Source organism: Nerophis lumbriciformis, linkage group LG07, assembly GCF_033978685.3.
Source record: "Nerophis lumbriciformis linkage group LG07, RoL_Nlum_v2.1, whole genome shotgun sequence".
Lineage (NCBI taxonomy): Eukaryota > Metazoa > Chordata > Actinopteri > Syngnathiformes > Syngnathidae > Nerophis > Nerophis lumbriciformis.
In genome coordinates, this window is record NC_084554.2 from 48418488 (window position 1) to 48435000 (window position 16513).

A 16513-nucleotide genomic window follows, 5' to 3' on the forward strand; every position below is an offset into this window, starting at 1 on the left:
ATTCTGAGCGTGATATCACGTTATCGATGGAAAAAAGCATCTTTAAAAAAAACTAATAATAAAAAAATATATATCGTATTTTTCGGACTATTAAGTCGCAGTTTTTTTCATAGTTTGGCCGGGGGTGCGACTTATACTCAGGAGCGACTTATGTGTGAAATTATTAACACATTAGCGTAAAATATCAAATAATATTATTTATCTCATTCACGTAAGAGACTAGACGTATAAGATTTCATGGGATTTAGCGATTAGGAGTGACAGATTGTTTGGTAAACGTATAGCATGTTCTATATGTTATAGTTATTTGAATGACTCTTACCATAATATGTTACGTTAACATACCAGTTGGTTATTTATGCCTCATATAACGTACACTTATTCAGCCTGTTGTTCACTATTCTTTATTTATTTTAAATTGCCTTTCAAATGTCTATTCTTGGTGTTGGCTTTTATCAAATACATTTCCCCCAAAAATGCGACTTATACTCCAGTGCGACTTATATATGTTTTTTCCTTCTTTATTATGCATTTTCGGCCGGTGCGACTTATACTCGGAAAAATACGGTACATATTTATAGATTTTTTTAAAACTTGGGACATCCCGCGGGCCGGAATTTGGGGACCTCTGATCTAGCACATTAATGTTAGCATGCTAACTAACTGTGTCAAGTACTGAAATAAATTACTCCGAGCTTTATATTTGAAAAACTAACTTTACCATGCATCCAGAACCAAAATATGACTTAAATGTATGCTTACAAAAGTATCTAAAAAATAAAAAAAAAGCATGCCAACATGTATAATTTATTAAGTAACAATATTTGACGCCGAGGTGTACAAAATGAGCTTTAAAAACTAGCGTGCAAACAGGTATCCTTTGTCAAGTAATAAAATGTTGTGTATACCTGCAAAATTAACAAAAAAGCTAATATTATAATGCTAACAATTGTGTTAAAGTTAAAGTACCAATGATTGTCACACACACACACACACACTAGGTGTGGTGAAATTACTCACTGCATTTGACCCATCCCCTTGTACACCCCCTGGGAGGTGAGTGGAGCAGTGAGCAGCAGCGGTGATTTAACCCCCAATTCCAACCCTTGATGCTGAGTGCCAAGCAGGGAGGTAATGGCTCCCATTTTTACAGTTTTTGGTATGACTCGGTTAGGGTTAGACTTTGAACTCACGACCTACCCATCTCAGGCCGGACACCCCTGTATTATATATATTTACATCGACGTATCAAAACAAATACATAATTAGTGAAATGTATAATGTGCAGAGAAACAATTCAAATACTGCAAATACATATTTGTGTGACTGTATATCACAGCATATGTTTATGTTGTTGATTTTTATTAACCTTTATATATACATTTCAACATTTACAAACAGTTGAGAAATAATCAATCAATCAATCAATGTTTATTTATATAGCCCTAAATCACAAGTGTCTCAAAGGGCTGCACAAGCCACAACGACATCCTCGGTACAAAGCCCACATAAGGGCAAGGAAAAACTCACCCCAGTGGGACGTCGATGTGAATGACTATGAGAAACCTTGGAGAGGACCGCAAATGTGGGTAACCAGAGGGGGGGGGGGGGGGGGGGTTACCCACATAAATAATAATCAAAGTAAGTACAAAAAAAGTACAAAACAGCGCCAGGGGGTTGTAAATTCAAAGTAACTAAAATAGAATGCAAAATATTATCGGCCGATAAATGCTTTAAAATGTAATATCGGAAATTATCGGTATCTGTTTTTATTATCAGTGTCGTTTTTTTTTGTTTGTTTTTTAAATCAACATAAAAAACACAAGATACACTTACAATTAGTGCACCAACCCAAAAAAACTCCCTCCCCCATTTACACTTATTCACACTCATTCACACAAAAGGGTTGTTTCTTTCTGTTATTAATATTCTGGTTCTTACATTATATATCAATATATATCAATACAGTCTGCAAGGGATACAGTCCGTAAGCACACATGATTGTGCGTGCTGCTGGTCCACTAATAGTACTAACCTTTAACAGTTAATTTTACTCATTTTCATTAATTACTAGTTTCTATGTAACTGTTTTTGTATTGTTTTACTTTCTTTTTTATTCAAGAATTGTTTTTAAATTTATTTATCTTATTTTATTTTATGAATTTTTTTGAAAAGGACCTTATCTTCACCATACCTGGTTGTCCGAATTAGGCATAATAATGTGTTAATTCCACGACTGTATATATCGTTAGCGGTTGATATTGATATTGGTAATTAAGCGTTGGACAATATCGGATATCAGTAAAAAAAAAAAAAAAAAAAGCCATTATCGGCATACTTGCCAACCCTCCCGAATTTTCCGGGAGACTCCCGAAATTCAGCGCCTCTCCCGAAAACCTCCCGGGACAAATATTCTCCCGAAAATCTCCCGGTTTTTAGCCGGAGCTGGAGGCCACGCCCCCTCCTGCTCCATGCAGACCTGAGTGAGGACAGCCTTTTTTCATGACGGGAGTACAACAGGGTGACAAGAACTAAATCATCCAGACTAGAGATAAATTGTATTATTATGTTTATCTTACCTACAAATAAATATATTTGTTAATTTAAAAAAAACAAAACTAAATACATTTTTACTATATTTTCCTAAAAACATCAAAATTAATTGTGTTTTTTTTTGTATTTTTTCTGACTCCTTAATACATCCAACCATCGAATTATACATTTAAATAAACATGTTTGAAATAATTAATTTTAAATGATCATAGTAATTAATTTAAAATGACCATATCTAATTATTAAAATAATTGCTTGTTTATCAACAACTTTAGCATTTTATTCATTACATTTTGAAGCTCTCAGAAGCCAAGTTATGTTATATTAAGATTTATTTATGCAAGTTTGAAATATCAATTATCCAAACACAGTTTTGTTTGCATATTTTCAGGATGTATGTATGTATATGTATATATATATATATATATATATATATATATAAAATGTGTGTGTGTGTATATGGAATGCTTGACTTGGTGAATTCTAGCGGTCAATATACTCATCCCCTCTTAACCACGCCCCCACCCCCACCCCCCACCTCCCGAAATCGGAGGTCTCAAGGTTGGCAAGTATGATTATCGGACATCCCTACAAAATATATATATATATATAACAAACAAAGTGCAAAGTCATAGGTTCACTCAATTTCAGTAAATAACTTAAATTTGGAACACAGCATCATCGTTTTCACAGCTTTTTGGTTGTTAGTATATCCCAGCATATGTAATAGTATGTATCACAATAACACGTCACTACTAGGTGTGGTTGTCAGGCGCTCCCCCTGCCGGTGATACTGGGTACTGTCGTCCACTCCCTCCCTCCCTTTTCTCCCTCCCGCCTTCCCTCCGCCAGAGTCACGTGACCCCGCAGCAAAGAAGCAAACGGCGCTGCTTCCTCCCGCGGCTCTCTTCTCGCCTCCTCATCCTCATCCCCATCCCCACCGCCGAAGCACGACCCGCCGCGGCAGCCGCGCACGGGACGCCCACCGGAGCGAGCGGTACGTCGTGGCATCCAGAAGGGGCCCGGGGCGCCATGGCGGACCCCCGTTAGGAGAGCGAGAGCCGGATTTTGGACCCCCCCTTTGTTCTCTCCCTCGACGCGGCGAGTCGTCGCTGTCCTTCGCCCGCGGAGAAGCTCCCTTCCCTCGCAGCGAAGGAGGAGGAGGCGGAATGGCGGACCGCGAGGCGTCGCCGATCCCGTTGGAGATCCGAGCCCGGCTGGCGGAGCTGGAGCTGGAGCTGTCAGAGGGTGAGCATGTCCCACACAACACCCACCATTACTGCCAGCGTTAGCGGCGCACACTCCCGTTATCTCCTCGCCATCCACGCTGGCGGTGTCTGACGGAATTTAGCCGTTAATTGTTAGCGCCCTCCCGCCCCTCCTCCACCGCCCACCTCCCGCTCCTCCCATCCAGATGTTTGTCAGTCAGGCGGCCCTGGCCAGCTCCGTGTAGCCGGCGCACAGTGAGCCCGGAGCGGGGAGCTTCGCGAACTCCGCCCGCCACTCTTTTGTCTCCGCGGTCCCGAAAGTGTTTGACCTTGAGACGTTGACACAATCGCCCACTCTTACCTGTGTGCGCGCGCGTGTGTGTTTGCGCGTGCACGTCGCCCAGGCATTGCGATGCAGCATCTTTGGCCTTCTGCTGTCAGACATTTGTGCTCCTTGTCTGGGTGTTGTTGAGGCCTGCTGCAGCTGAGGATGAGGATGAGGATGATGGTCATGCAGGAATATTTTTCTCTAGCGAGCCCCCCCAACCCTCTTCTTCACTCCCAGCTCAGTCCCAGCTGTTAGGATACACACCATTGGAAGGTTTGCGCCTTATATAATGGAGGCCACATCTTTTATTCATACAGTCTTGGACAGCCCAGAACAGGAATATTCTGCTCAATTGTTCTGGGGACACTTTGACAAAGCGTGTATTTTGTGTATCAATCAATCAATGCAAGGCTGCCAGATACCTTACCCAAAATAATATGATAAAAAAAACAATAAGGTTTTACTATAGTAGGAATGTGGCGATAAATATGGAGTGAAAAACTACTGTAATATTTTTACTCATGCCCAGCAAATCACAAGTAAAGAAAAAAGATTTTCTGCAAGTAAAGAAATTATTTGCATGTAAAAAACAATAATGTATTCAGTTAAAAAACAAAACAATTTGCGAGCATGAAAACAATTTTCTTCAAGTTAAAACTTTTGGCAGCAATATTCCACCCTGCACTTGCAGTCAGAGCACCTGTAACGCGTTAATCAAAGGTCCTCTATATCAGTGGTCCCCAACCTTTTTGTAAGTGTACCTTGTGTTTTTTATGTTGATTTAATAAAAAAATTGTAAATATTTTTTTTATTATTATTTTTTTTTATTTCTTGTGCGGCCCGGTACCAATCGATCCACGAACCGGTACCAATCCACGGACCGGTACCGGGCCGTGGCCCGGTGGTTGGGGACCACTGCTCTACATGGCAGGACTACTCTGCTGTTTTTAAGTACCTACTACAAAAAAACGTTGATCAAAGATCCTCTATATGACAGAACTACTCTGCTGTTTTTAAGTACCTACTACAAAAAACCGTTAATCAAAGATCCACTACATGGCAGGACTACTCTGCTGTTTTTAAGTACCTACTACAAAAAAAAACGCTTGTCACGTTCCTCTATATGACAGAAAGACTCTGCTGTTTTTAAGTACATACTACAAAAAAAACGTTAATCAAAGATCCTCTACATGACAGAACTACTTTGCTGTTTTTAAGTACCTACTACAAAAAAACGTTAATTAAAGATCCTCTACATGACAGAACTACTCTGCTGTTTTTAAGTACCTACTACAAAAAAACGTTAATTAAAGATCCTCTACATGACAGGACTACTCTGCTGTTTTTAAGTACCTACTACAAAAAAACGTTAATTAAAGATCCTCTACATGACAGAACTACTCTGCTGTTTTTAAGTATCTACTACAAAAAAACGTTAATTAAAGATCCTCTACATGACAGAACTACTCTGCTGTTTTTAAGTACCTACTACAAAAAAAACGTTAATTAAAGATCCTCTACATGACAGGACTACTCAGCTGTTTTAAGTACCTACTACAAAAAAACGTTAATTAAAGATCCTCTACATGACAGGACTACTCAGCTGTTTTAAGTACCTACTACAAAAAAAACGTTAATTAAAGATCCTCTACATGACAGAACTACTCTGCTGTTTTTAAGTACCTACTACAAAAAAAACGTTAATTAAAGATCCTCTACATGACAGGACTACTCAGCTGTTTTAAGTACCTACTACAAAAAAAACGTTAATTAAAGATCCTCTACATGACAGGACTACTCAGCTGTTTTAAGTACCTACTACAAAAAAAAAAAGTTTGTCACGGTCCTCTATATGACAGAAAGACTCTGCTGTTTTTAAGTACCTACTACAAAAAAACGTTGATCAAAGATCCTCTATATGACAGAACTACTCTGCTGTTTTTAAGTACCTACTACAAAAAAGCGTTAATCAAAGATCCTCTACAGGACAGAACTACTCTGCTGTTTTTAAGTACCTACTACAAAAAAACGTTAATCAAAGATCCTCTACATGACAGAACTACTCTGCTGTTTTTAAGTACCTACTACAAAAAAAACGTTAATCAAAGATCCTCTACATGACAGGACTACTCTGCTGTTTTTAAGATCCTACTACCAAAAAAACTTTAATCTAAGGTCCTCTATATGACAGAACTACTCTGCTGTTTTTAAGTACCTACTACAAAAAAAACGTTAATCAAAGATCCTCTACATAACAGGACTACTCTGCTGTTTTTAAGATCCTACTACCAAAAAAACTTTAATCTAAGGTCCTCTATATGACAGAACTACTCTGCTGTTTTAAGTACCAACTACAAAAAAAACGTTAATCAAAGATCCTCTACATGACGGAACTACTCTGCTGTTTTTAAGATCCTACTACCAAAAAAAAACTTAAATCTAAGGTCCTCTATATGACAGAACTACTCTGCTGTTTTTAAGTACCTACTACAAAAAAAACGTTAATCAAAGATCCTCCACATGACAGAACTACTCTGCTGTTTTTAAGTACCTACTACAAAAAAAACCGCTTGTCACGGTCCTCTATAACAGTGTTTTTCAACCACTGTGCCGTGAGATACGGTCTGGTGTGCCGTGGGAGATTATGTCATTTCACCTATTTGGGTAAAAAAAAAATTTTTGCAAACCAGTAATTATAGACTGCAAATGATGTGTTGTTGTTGAGCTCGGCAGAGTAACCGTGTAATACTTTTCCATATCAGCAGGTGGCAGCCGGTAGCTAATTGCTTTGTAGATGTTGCAAACAGCGGGAGGCAGTGTGCAGGTAAAAAGGTGTCTAATGCTTAAACCAAAATTAAACAAAAGGTGAGTGCCTCTAAGAAAAGGCATTGAAGGTTAGGGAAGGCTATGCAGAACGAAACTTCAACTGAACTGGCTACAAAGTAAACAAAAACAGAATGCTGGACGACAGCAAAGACTTACTGCGGAGCAGAGACGGCGTCCACAATGTACATCCGAACATGACATGACAATCTACAATGTCCCCACGAAGAAGGATAAAAACAACTGAAATATTCTTGATTGCTAAAACAAAGTAGATGCGAGGAATATCGCTCAAAGGAAGACATGAAACTGTTCCAGGAAAATACCAAAAAAAAAGAGAAAAAGCCACCAAAATAGTAGCGCAAGACAAGAACTAAAACACTACACACAGGAAAACAGCAAAAAAGTCCAAATAAGTCAGGGGGTGATGTGACAGGTGGTGACAGTACACGTACTTTGAGACAAGAGCTATAGTGATGCATGCTTGGTTATGGTTTAAAGTCATATCCAACAATTGCGACAACGACTTTTTACTGTCAACTGAGTTTCCTTTTTAATGATTTCTGCTGGTGGTGTACCTCCGCATTTTTGTCAACGCAAAAATTGTGCCTTGGCTCAAAAAAGGTTGAAAAACACTGCTCTATAAGACAGAACGACTCTGCTGTTTTAAAGTACCTACTACAAAAATGGTAGTCAAAGGTCCTCTACATGACAGAACTACTCTGCTGTATTTGAGTACCTACTACAGAAAAAATGGTAGTCAAAGATTCCCTATACGACAGGACTACTCTGCTGTTTTTAAGTAACAGTTTTCCACTTGTGCCAGATAAATACAGCAAAAATAGGTGCATGAAAAATACAACTCACTATAACGTTGAATTAGTGCGAGCCCTGGCCTTGTTTCTTGTCAATGAACTGCAGATGGAAATCAGCCTTTGGCTACAATCTGTCACATTTATGAATGAATGAATGTTCATTGACGTGCATTGTATCATGTCACAAAGTTATAACGAATGGCAACTTCCAATCAGGAGTTTTATTGTACATCTACAGTATAAACAAGCTTATTTATTGGTGTGCATAGTTGGAGAGGCGAAAGTTAAGTGGGAAAAAATGCAGTTCTTTATAAATGAATTAATGTTTTCCTGTTTCCCAGTAGCAATGCGTCACAGACCAATACCGGTCCCCTGACCGGTGGTTGGGGACCATTGCTCTATATGACAGGACTACTCTTCTGTTTTTAAGTACCTACTACAAAAAAAATGTTAATCAAAGGTCCTCTATATCAGTGGTCCCCAACGCTTGAAAATGAGTCCCACGGACCAGGGGGGGGGTATGTTTTTTTTTGTCATAAAAAAATACAATCATGTGTGCTTACGGACTGTATCCCTGCAGACTGTATTGATATATAGTGTAGGATGCAGAATATTAATAACAGAAAGAAACAACCCTTTTGTGTGAATGAGTGTAAATGGGGGAGGGAGGTTTTTTTGGGTTGGTGCACTAATTGTAAGAGTAGTTCTGTCATGAAGAGGATCTTTGACTAACATTTTTTGTAGTAGGTACTTTAAATCAGCAGAGTAGTTCTGTCATGTAGAGGACCTTTGACTAACATTTTTTGTAGTAGGTACTTAAAACTTCTTCTTTTTTTTTTTTTGTCATAAAGAAATACAATCATGTGTGCTTACGGACTGTATCCCTGCAGAATGTAATGATCTATATTGATATATAATGTGTATATATTGTGTTTTTTATGTTGATTTAATAAAAAAATAAAAAAAATCTTTTATTTTTTTATTTATTTTTTATTTCTTGTGCGGCCCGGTGGTTGGGGACCACTGATATAGCGGACCTTTGATTAACGTTTTTTGAAGTAGGTACTTAAAAACAGCAGAGTAGTCCTGTCATATAGAGCAGTGGTTCTCAAATGGGGGTACGTGTACCCCTGGGATACTTGAAGGTATACCAAGGGGTACGTGAGATTTTTTTTAAATATTCTAAAAATAGCAACAATTCAAAAATCCTTTATAAATATATTTATTTAATAATATCTCCACAAAATATGAATGTAAGTTCATAAACTCAGTGAAGCACAAGCTCAGGTTTCTCACTAAAATGTCTGTCAAAAAGAAGTGTGAAAAGAAATGCAACAATGCAATATTCAGTGTTGACATCTAGATTTTTTGTGGACATGTTCCATAAATATTGATGTTAAAGATGTATTTTTTTGTGAAGAAATGTTTAGAATTAAGTTCATGAATCCAGATGGATCTCTATTACAATCCCCAAAGAGGGCACTTTAAGTTGATGATTGATGACGTCTATGTGGAGAAATCTTTATTTATAATTGAATCACTTGTTTATTTTTCAACAAGTTTTTAGTTATTTTTATATCTTTTTTTTTTTCAAATAGTTCAAGAAAGACCACTACAAATGAGCAATATTTTGCACTGTTATACAATTTAATGAATCAGAAACTGATAATATAGTGCTGTATTTTACTTCTTTATCTCTTTTTTTCAACCAAAAATGCTTTGCTCTGATTAGGGGTACATCACTGAAAAAAGGTTGAGAACCACTGATATAGAGGACCTTTGACTACCATTATTTGTAGTAGGTACTTAAAAACAGCAGAGTAGTTCTGTCATGTGGGCCGCGGCCCGGTACCGGTCCGTAGATCGATTGGTACCGGGCTGCACAAGAAATTAAAAAAAAAAAAAAAAAAAAAGTATATATATATATATATATATATATATATATATATATATATATATATATATATATATAAACTTTTTTTTTTTTTTTTTAATTAAATCAACATAAAAAACACAAGATACACTTCCAATTAGTACACCAACCCAAAAAACCTCCCTCCCCCATTTACACTCATTCACACAAAAGGGTTGTTTCTTTCTGTTATTAATATTGTGGTTCCTACATTATATATCAATATATATCAATACAGTCTGCAGGGATACAGTCCGTAAGCACACATGATTGTATTTTTTAATGACAAAATAAGAAAAGAGAAAAAAAACAAACAAACAAAAAAAAAAAAATATATATATATATATATATATATATATACGTTTGCTTTACTGTTTTTAAGAACCTGCCACATGGATGCTGGTTGCTGCCAAGGACCATCTGATGTCCTTCTTTTAGTTATAAGATGAATAATAGTACTGTTCTAGCAAAACACATAGAGATGATGGACTTATTATTGTCATTCAAACATTTACATCAGAGAACAAACATTTGTTGGATTTTCAAGCCACGGTAAAAGCAAACCGATTAAAAAAAAAAAAAAAAAACAATGAAAATAATGTTTTTAAAATTGATTGTAAACGTTATTTAAAAAAAAAGAAATACTTATTTGGAGTATATTGAAACATAAGCATACACACCAGAAGTGTGTGTGTTGCAGTAAAAAAAAAAAAGTGTCCAAAGTGTATTTGCAGCCCGTAGCTTTTTATATATATTTTTAAAGGCTCGCGGCACAATCTTTAGCATTCTAATATCAACATGCTAGTCTTTTTTTTGCTAATTTTGTCAAACATTTCATTCCTGCCACTTCATTTTACACAAGCCTTAATTTCTTTGGACAATAGCACATTAATATCGTACCGGAGCCTTAAAGGTGCTGTTTGTAACTTCCCCACAGTAACAACTTTCAAAGCAAACAATACAACAACAACACCCCTGGCTGCCTTAAAATGAGCTTGGTTCGCTTGGTGTTTACGGCGCTCAAAAGCAGTCCGAGAAAGCTAATGTGCGTGCATGTGTTCTTTACGTACGTAATTACGTCGTTGTGTACGAGAAGCCGTGAGAGGGCGGGATATACCGTGTAAAATACATCCCTAATGCTAAAGTTTGTATGCTAGCTTTTATTTTATTTTTTTCCAGCAAGTTTTGTAGGTATACACTTGAGTCATATTTTGGTACTTGATACATGCTAATTTTAGCATTTTAAACACATTTTTCAGGTACACACCTCAGAAATATTTTTGGTACTTGACGCATGTTACAGTTAGCATGCTAACATTAGCATGCTAGATTCTTTAGCCTCAGTGTCATATATTTTGGTATTTCACTAATAATAATATAATAGATTTTATTTGTAAAAAAACACTTCATATTGAGTAAACAATCTCAAAGTGCTACTGTATTAAAAAATAAAATAAATAAATAAATAAAATAAAGAAAGAAAGAAATAAAAAGATAATAAAGAAATAAATACTAATGCTAACTGTAAGCATGCTATTATTGGCACAGTACTATTAGCATGCTGGCTTTTTTAAGCTAAATTTGCTAATATTTTGGTACTTGATTCATGCTAATGATAGCATTTTAAACACATTTTACAGGTACACACCTCAGAAATGTTTTTGGTACTTGACGCATGTTACAGTTAGCATACTAACATTAGCATGCTAGATTCTTTAGCCAATTTAGCAGGTATATATATTTTGGTTTTTCACTAATGCTAACTGTAAGCATGCTATTGTTGGCATAGTGCTACTAGCATGCTGGCTTTTTTAAGCTAATTTTGCTAATATTTTGGTACTTGATTCATGCTAATGATAGCATTTTAAACGCATTTTACAGGTACACGCCTCAGAAATATTTTTGGTACTTGACGCATGTTACAGTTAGCATACTAACATTAGCATGCTAGATTCTTTAGCCAATTTAGCAGGAAAACGCCTCAGTGTCCTATATTTTGGTATTTCACTAATGCTAACTGTAAGCATGCTATTGTTGGCATAGTGCTATTAGCATGCTGGCTTTTTTAAGCTAATTTTGCTAATATTTTGGTACTTGATTCATGCTAATGTTAGCATTTTAAACGCATTTTACAGGTACACACCTCAGAAATGTTTTTGGTACTTGACACATGTTACAGTTAGCATACTAACATTAGCATGCTAGATTCTTTAGCCAATTTAGCAGGTATATATATTTTGGTTTTTCACTAATGCTAACTGTAAGCATGCTATTGTTGGCATAGTGCTATTAGAATGCTGGCTTTTTTAAGCTAATTTTGCTAATATTTTGGTACTTGATTCATGCTAATGTTAGCATTTTAAACACATTTTTCAGGTACACACCTCAGAAATGTTTTTGGTACTTGACACATGTTACAGTTAGCATACTAACATTAGCATGCTAGATTCTTTAGCCAATTTAGCAGGTATACGCCTCACTGTCCTATATTTTGGTATTTCACTAATGCTAACTGTAAGCATGCTATTGTTGGCATAGTGCTACTAGCATGCTGGCTTTTTAAAGCTAATTTTGCTAATATTTTAGTACTTGATTCATGCTAATGTTAGCATTTTAAACGCATTTTACAGGTACACACCTCAGAAATGTTTTTGGTACTTGACGCATGTTACAGTTAGCATACTAACATTAGCATGCTAGATTCTTTAGCCAATTTAGCAGGTATATATATTTTGGTTTTTCACTAATGCTAATTGTAAGCATGCTATTGTTGGCATAGTGCTATTAGCATGCTGGCTTTTTTAAGCTAATTTTGCTAATATTTTGGTACTTGATTCATGCTAATGATAGCATTTTAAACGAATTTTACAGGTACACACCTCAGAAATGTTTTTGGTACTTGACGCATGTTACAGTTAGCATACTAACATTAGCATGCTAGATTCTTTAGCCAATTTAGCAGGTATATATATTTTGGTTTTTCAGTAATGCTAACTGTAAGCATGCTATTGTTGGCATAGTGCTACTAGCATGCTGGCTTTTTTAAAGCTAATTTTGCTAATATGTTGGTACTTGATACATGCTAATTTTAGCATTTTAAACGCATTTTACAGGTACAAACCTCAGAAATATTTTTGGTACTTGACGCATGTTATAGTTAGCATACTAACATTAGCATGCTAGATTCTTTAGCCAATTTAGCAGGTATACGCCTCAGTGTCCTATATTTTGGTATTTCACTAATGCTAACTGTAAGCATGCTATTGTTGGCATAGTGCTATTAGCATGCTGGCTTTTTTAAGCTAATTTTGCTAATATTTTGGTACTTGATTCATGCTAATGTTAGCATTTTAAACGCATTTTACAGGTACACACCTCAGAAATGTTTTTGGTACTTGACACATGTTACAGTTAGCATACTAACATTAGCATGCTAGATTCTTTAGCCAATTTAGCAGGTATATATATTTTGGTTTTTCAGTAATGCTAACTGTAAGCATGCTATTGTTGGCATAGTGCTATTAGCATGCTGGCTTATTTAAAGCTAATTTTGCTCATATTTTTTGTTACATGACACAACTATCTGGCCAGCGAGCTAACTGTCAGCATTTTAGTTCAGCTTTGGCTCTTTACTCAAAATTCTTACATAGACTTCATTGAAAAAAATTTATGTATTGTACTGGTTTTGATGGTGAAAACTGCCAAAATGGCCCCCGCATCCTTTGATTTGTCGGTCTGTGGCCCTCAGTGGAGAAAGTTTGGACAAGTTGTCCTTCTCTCATCAGTAGAGCATAAATAATGTTTGTCCTACAGGCTTTGAAGTGGCCCTCCTGAGGCCGTAACACAGGTGTGGTTTGATTTGCTCACCTGAAGCCTGTGAATGAGCGCATTATTTCCATGGGTGACTAAAGAGGCGCTCGGGTGTGATGGAGTGTGTGTTGCAAAGTGGTGCATTCAAGGTCATAAATCCTCCATGTAATTCTCAGGTTTGCACACGAGACGTTGCAGTTTGTGCGTGTTTTCGGCGGGACGGCGCTTGTTTCTTTGTCCAACATGCATTGAGAGTTCTGAGGTTGAAAAGTTGCTCTGTCGTCATGGAGACAGACAAGTGCAAATTGCCTGAAGTGGTCGTTAAAGGTGCACCCGCGCCGTTTTCTTCGTCCCTGTTCCTCGTCCGTATGGAGGCCGCTCTTGGCGCCGAGCCCAAAAACAGGTGGCTGAATGTTGTGCTGTGCGGCCATCTTGGCGAACGAGAGGGTCACTTTTTGGAGCCCCCTGAGGTCACATTGTGCTCCTTCTTCTCTTTGTGACATGTTGACCCACTGAATCACCACCACCACCCACTTTGTTTTTCTGCTGACACATGGCTGTGTGTGTGTGTGTGTGTGTGTGTGTGTGTGTGTGTGTGTGTGTGTGTGTGTGTGTGTGTGTGTGTGTGTTCTTGTATTTCTATCCTTCTTGAGACATGAAGAAGGAAAAGTATCTTCCATATGAGGAGGTGTGAACAAGTGATGACATAAATCATGGTCCCAATAACATTGCATCTCATAGAGAATGTCTCATTTGCACCCCCTGGTAGTGAAATCTATCAAAAAGGAGGGATTTCTCAAATGGACTGTGTGTCGCTTTTAAAAGTGCTCCCCCTCTGGCCAACATATGAAATAACAAGCGTTGTTGTGTTTCTGTTGTGTCGCTATTACAGTGGCTTGGTGTTGTGTTGCTGTTGTGTCGCTATTACAGTGGTTCAGTGTTGTGTCGCTATTACAGTGGCTCGGTGTTGTGTCGCTATTACACTGGCTCGTTATTGTGTCGCTATTACAGTGGCTCGGTGTTGTGTCGCTATTACAGTGGCTCGTTATTGTGTCGCTATTACTGTGGCTCGTTATTGTGTCGCTATTACAGTGGCTCGGTGTTGTGTCGCTATTACTGTGGCTCGTTATTGTGTCGCTATTACAGTGGCTCGGTGTTGTGTCGCTATTACAGTGGCTTGTTATTGTGTCGCTATTACAGTGGCTTGTTATTGTGTCGCTATTACAGTGGCTCGTTATTGTGTCGCTATTACAGTGGCTCGGTGTTGTGTCGCTATTACAGTGGCTTGTTATTGTGTCGCTATTACAGTGGCTCGTTATTGTGTCGCTATTACAGTGGCTCGTTATTGTGTCGCTATTACAGTGGCTCGGTGTTGAGTCGCTATTACAGTGGCTCGGTGTTGTGTCGCTATTACAGTGGCTCGGTGTTGTGTCGCTATTACAGTGGCTCGTTATTGTGTCGCTATTACAGTGGCTCGTTATTGTGTCGCTATTACAGTGGCTCGTTATTGTGTCGCTATTACAGTGGCTCGGTGTTGTGTCGCTATTACAGTGGCTCGTTATTGTGTCGCTATTACAGTGGCTCGTTATTGAGTCGCTATTACAGTGGCTCGGTGTTGTGTCGCTATTACAGTGGCTCGTTATTGTGTCGCTATTACAGTGGCTCGTTATTGAGTCGCTATTACAGTGGCTCGGTGTTGTGTCGCTATTACTGTGGCTCAGTGTTGTGTTGCTATTACTGTGGCTCGGTGTTGTGTCGCTATTACAGTGGCTTTGCTGTTGTGTCGCTATTACAGTGGCTAGGTGTTGTGTCGCTATTACAGTGGCTTTGCTGTTGTGTCGCTATTACAGTGGCTCGGTGTTGTGTCGCTATTACAGTGGCTCGGTGTTGTGTCGCTATTACTGTGGCTCGGTGTTGTGTCGCTATTACTGTGGCTCGGTGTTGTGTTGCTATTACTGTGGCTCGGTGTTGTGTCGCTATTACAGTGGCTCAGTGTTGTGTCGCTATTACTGTGGCTCGTTATTGTGTCGCTATTACTGTGGCTCGGTGTTGTGTCACTATTACAGTGGCTTGTTATTGTGTCGCTATTACAGTGGCTCGTTATTGTGTCGCTATTGCATTGGCTCGGTGTTGTGTCGCTATTACAGTGGCTTGGTGTTGTGTTTCTGTTTTGTCTTTATTACAGTGGCTTGGTGTTGTGTTTCTGTTGTGTCACTATTACAGTGGCTCGGTGTTGTGTCGCTATTACAGTGGCTCGTTATTGTGTCGCCAGGGGCGCCAAAAAGGGGGGGTAAAGGAGACGGATTCTAGGGGCCTATGATGGTGGGGGGCCCAGAGAGGCTCCTAATGATGATGGAATTATAATACAGAAAAAATAATGACACTGTGTTGGGGGCCCTGTAAAGATTCTTTTCATGGGGCCCAAAATCCCTAGCGGCGCCCCTGTGTGTCGCTATTACAGTGGCTCGGTGTTGTGTCACGATTACAGTGGCTTATTATTGTGTCGCTATTACAGTGGCTCGGTGTTGTGTCGCTATTACAGTGGCTCGGTGTTGTGTCGCTGTTATGTCGCTATTACAGTGGTTCGGTGTTGTGTCCCCATTACAGTGATTCGGTGTTGTGTCGCTATTACAGTGTATCGTTGTTGTGTCGCTTTTACAGTGGCTCGGTGTTGTGTTACTGTTTTGTCTCTATTACAGTGGCTCGGTGTTGTGTTGATGTTGTGTCACTATTGTGTCGCTATTACAGTGGCTCGGTGTTGTGTTGCTGTTATGTCGCTATTACAGTGTCTCGTTGTTGTGTTGCTGTTGTGTCTCTATTACAGGGGCTCGGTGTTATGTTGATGCTGTGTCACTATTGTGTCGCTATTACAGTGGCTCGGTGTTGTGTTGCTGTTATGTCGCAATTACAGTGGTTTGATGTTGTGTTTCTGTTGTGTCGCTATTACAGTGTCTCGTTGTTGTGTCGCTATTGTGTCGCTATTACAGTGGTTCTGTGTTGTGTTTCTGTTGTGTCAGTCTTTTGTTAGTTTTATATCGCTTTTGTGTCACCTGCCAATGTGTCA

At 38.4% G+C, this 16513-nt stretch overlaps 1 protein-coding gene across 2 annotated transcripts in view; it reads left to right on the forward strand.

The window, feature by feature from the left end:
- The first annotated feature begins 3329 nt into the window (after positions 1 to 3329).
- LOC133609392 (disco-interacting protein 2 homolog C-like) overlaps positions 3330 to 16513 on the forward strand; it is a 78761-nt gene continuing 65577 nt past the window's right edge. For both annotated transcript variants that reach the window (XM_061964944.1, XM_061964945.1), the window contains exon 1: positions 3330 to 3801. In XM_061964944.1, the coding sequence (XP_061820928.1) occupies positions 3723 to 3801 (79 nt within the window). In that variant the 5' untranslated portion in view covers positions 3330 to 3722. The remainder of the gene's footprint in view (positions 3802 to 16513) is intronic.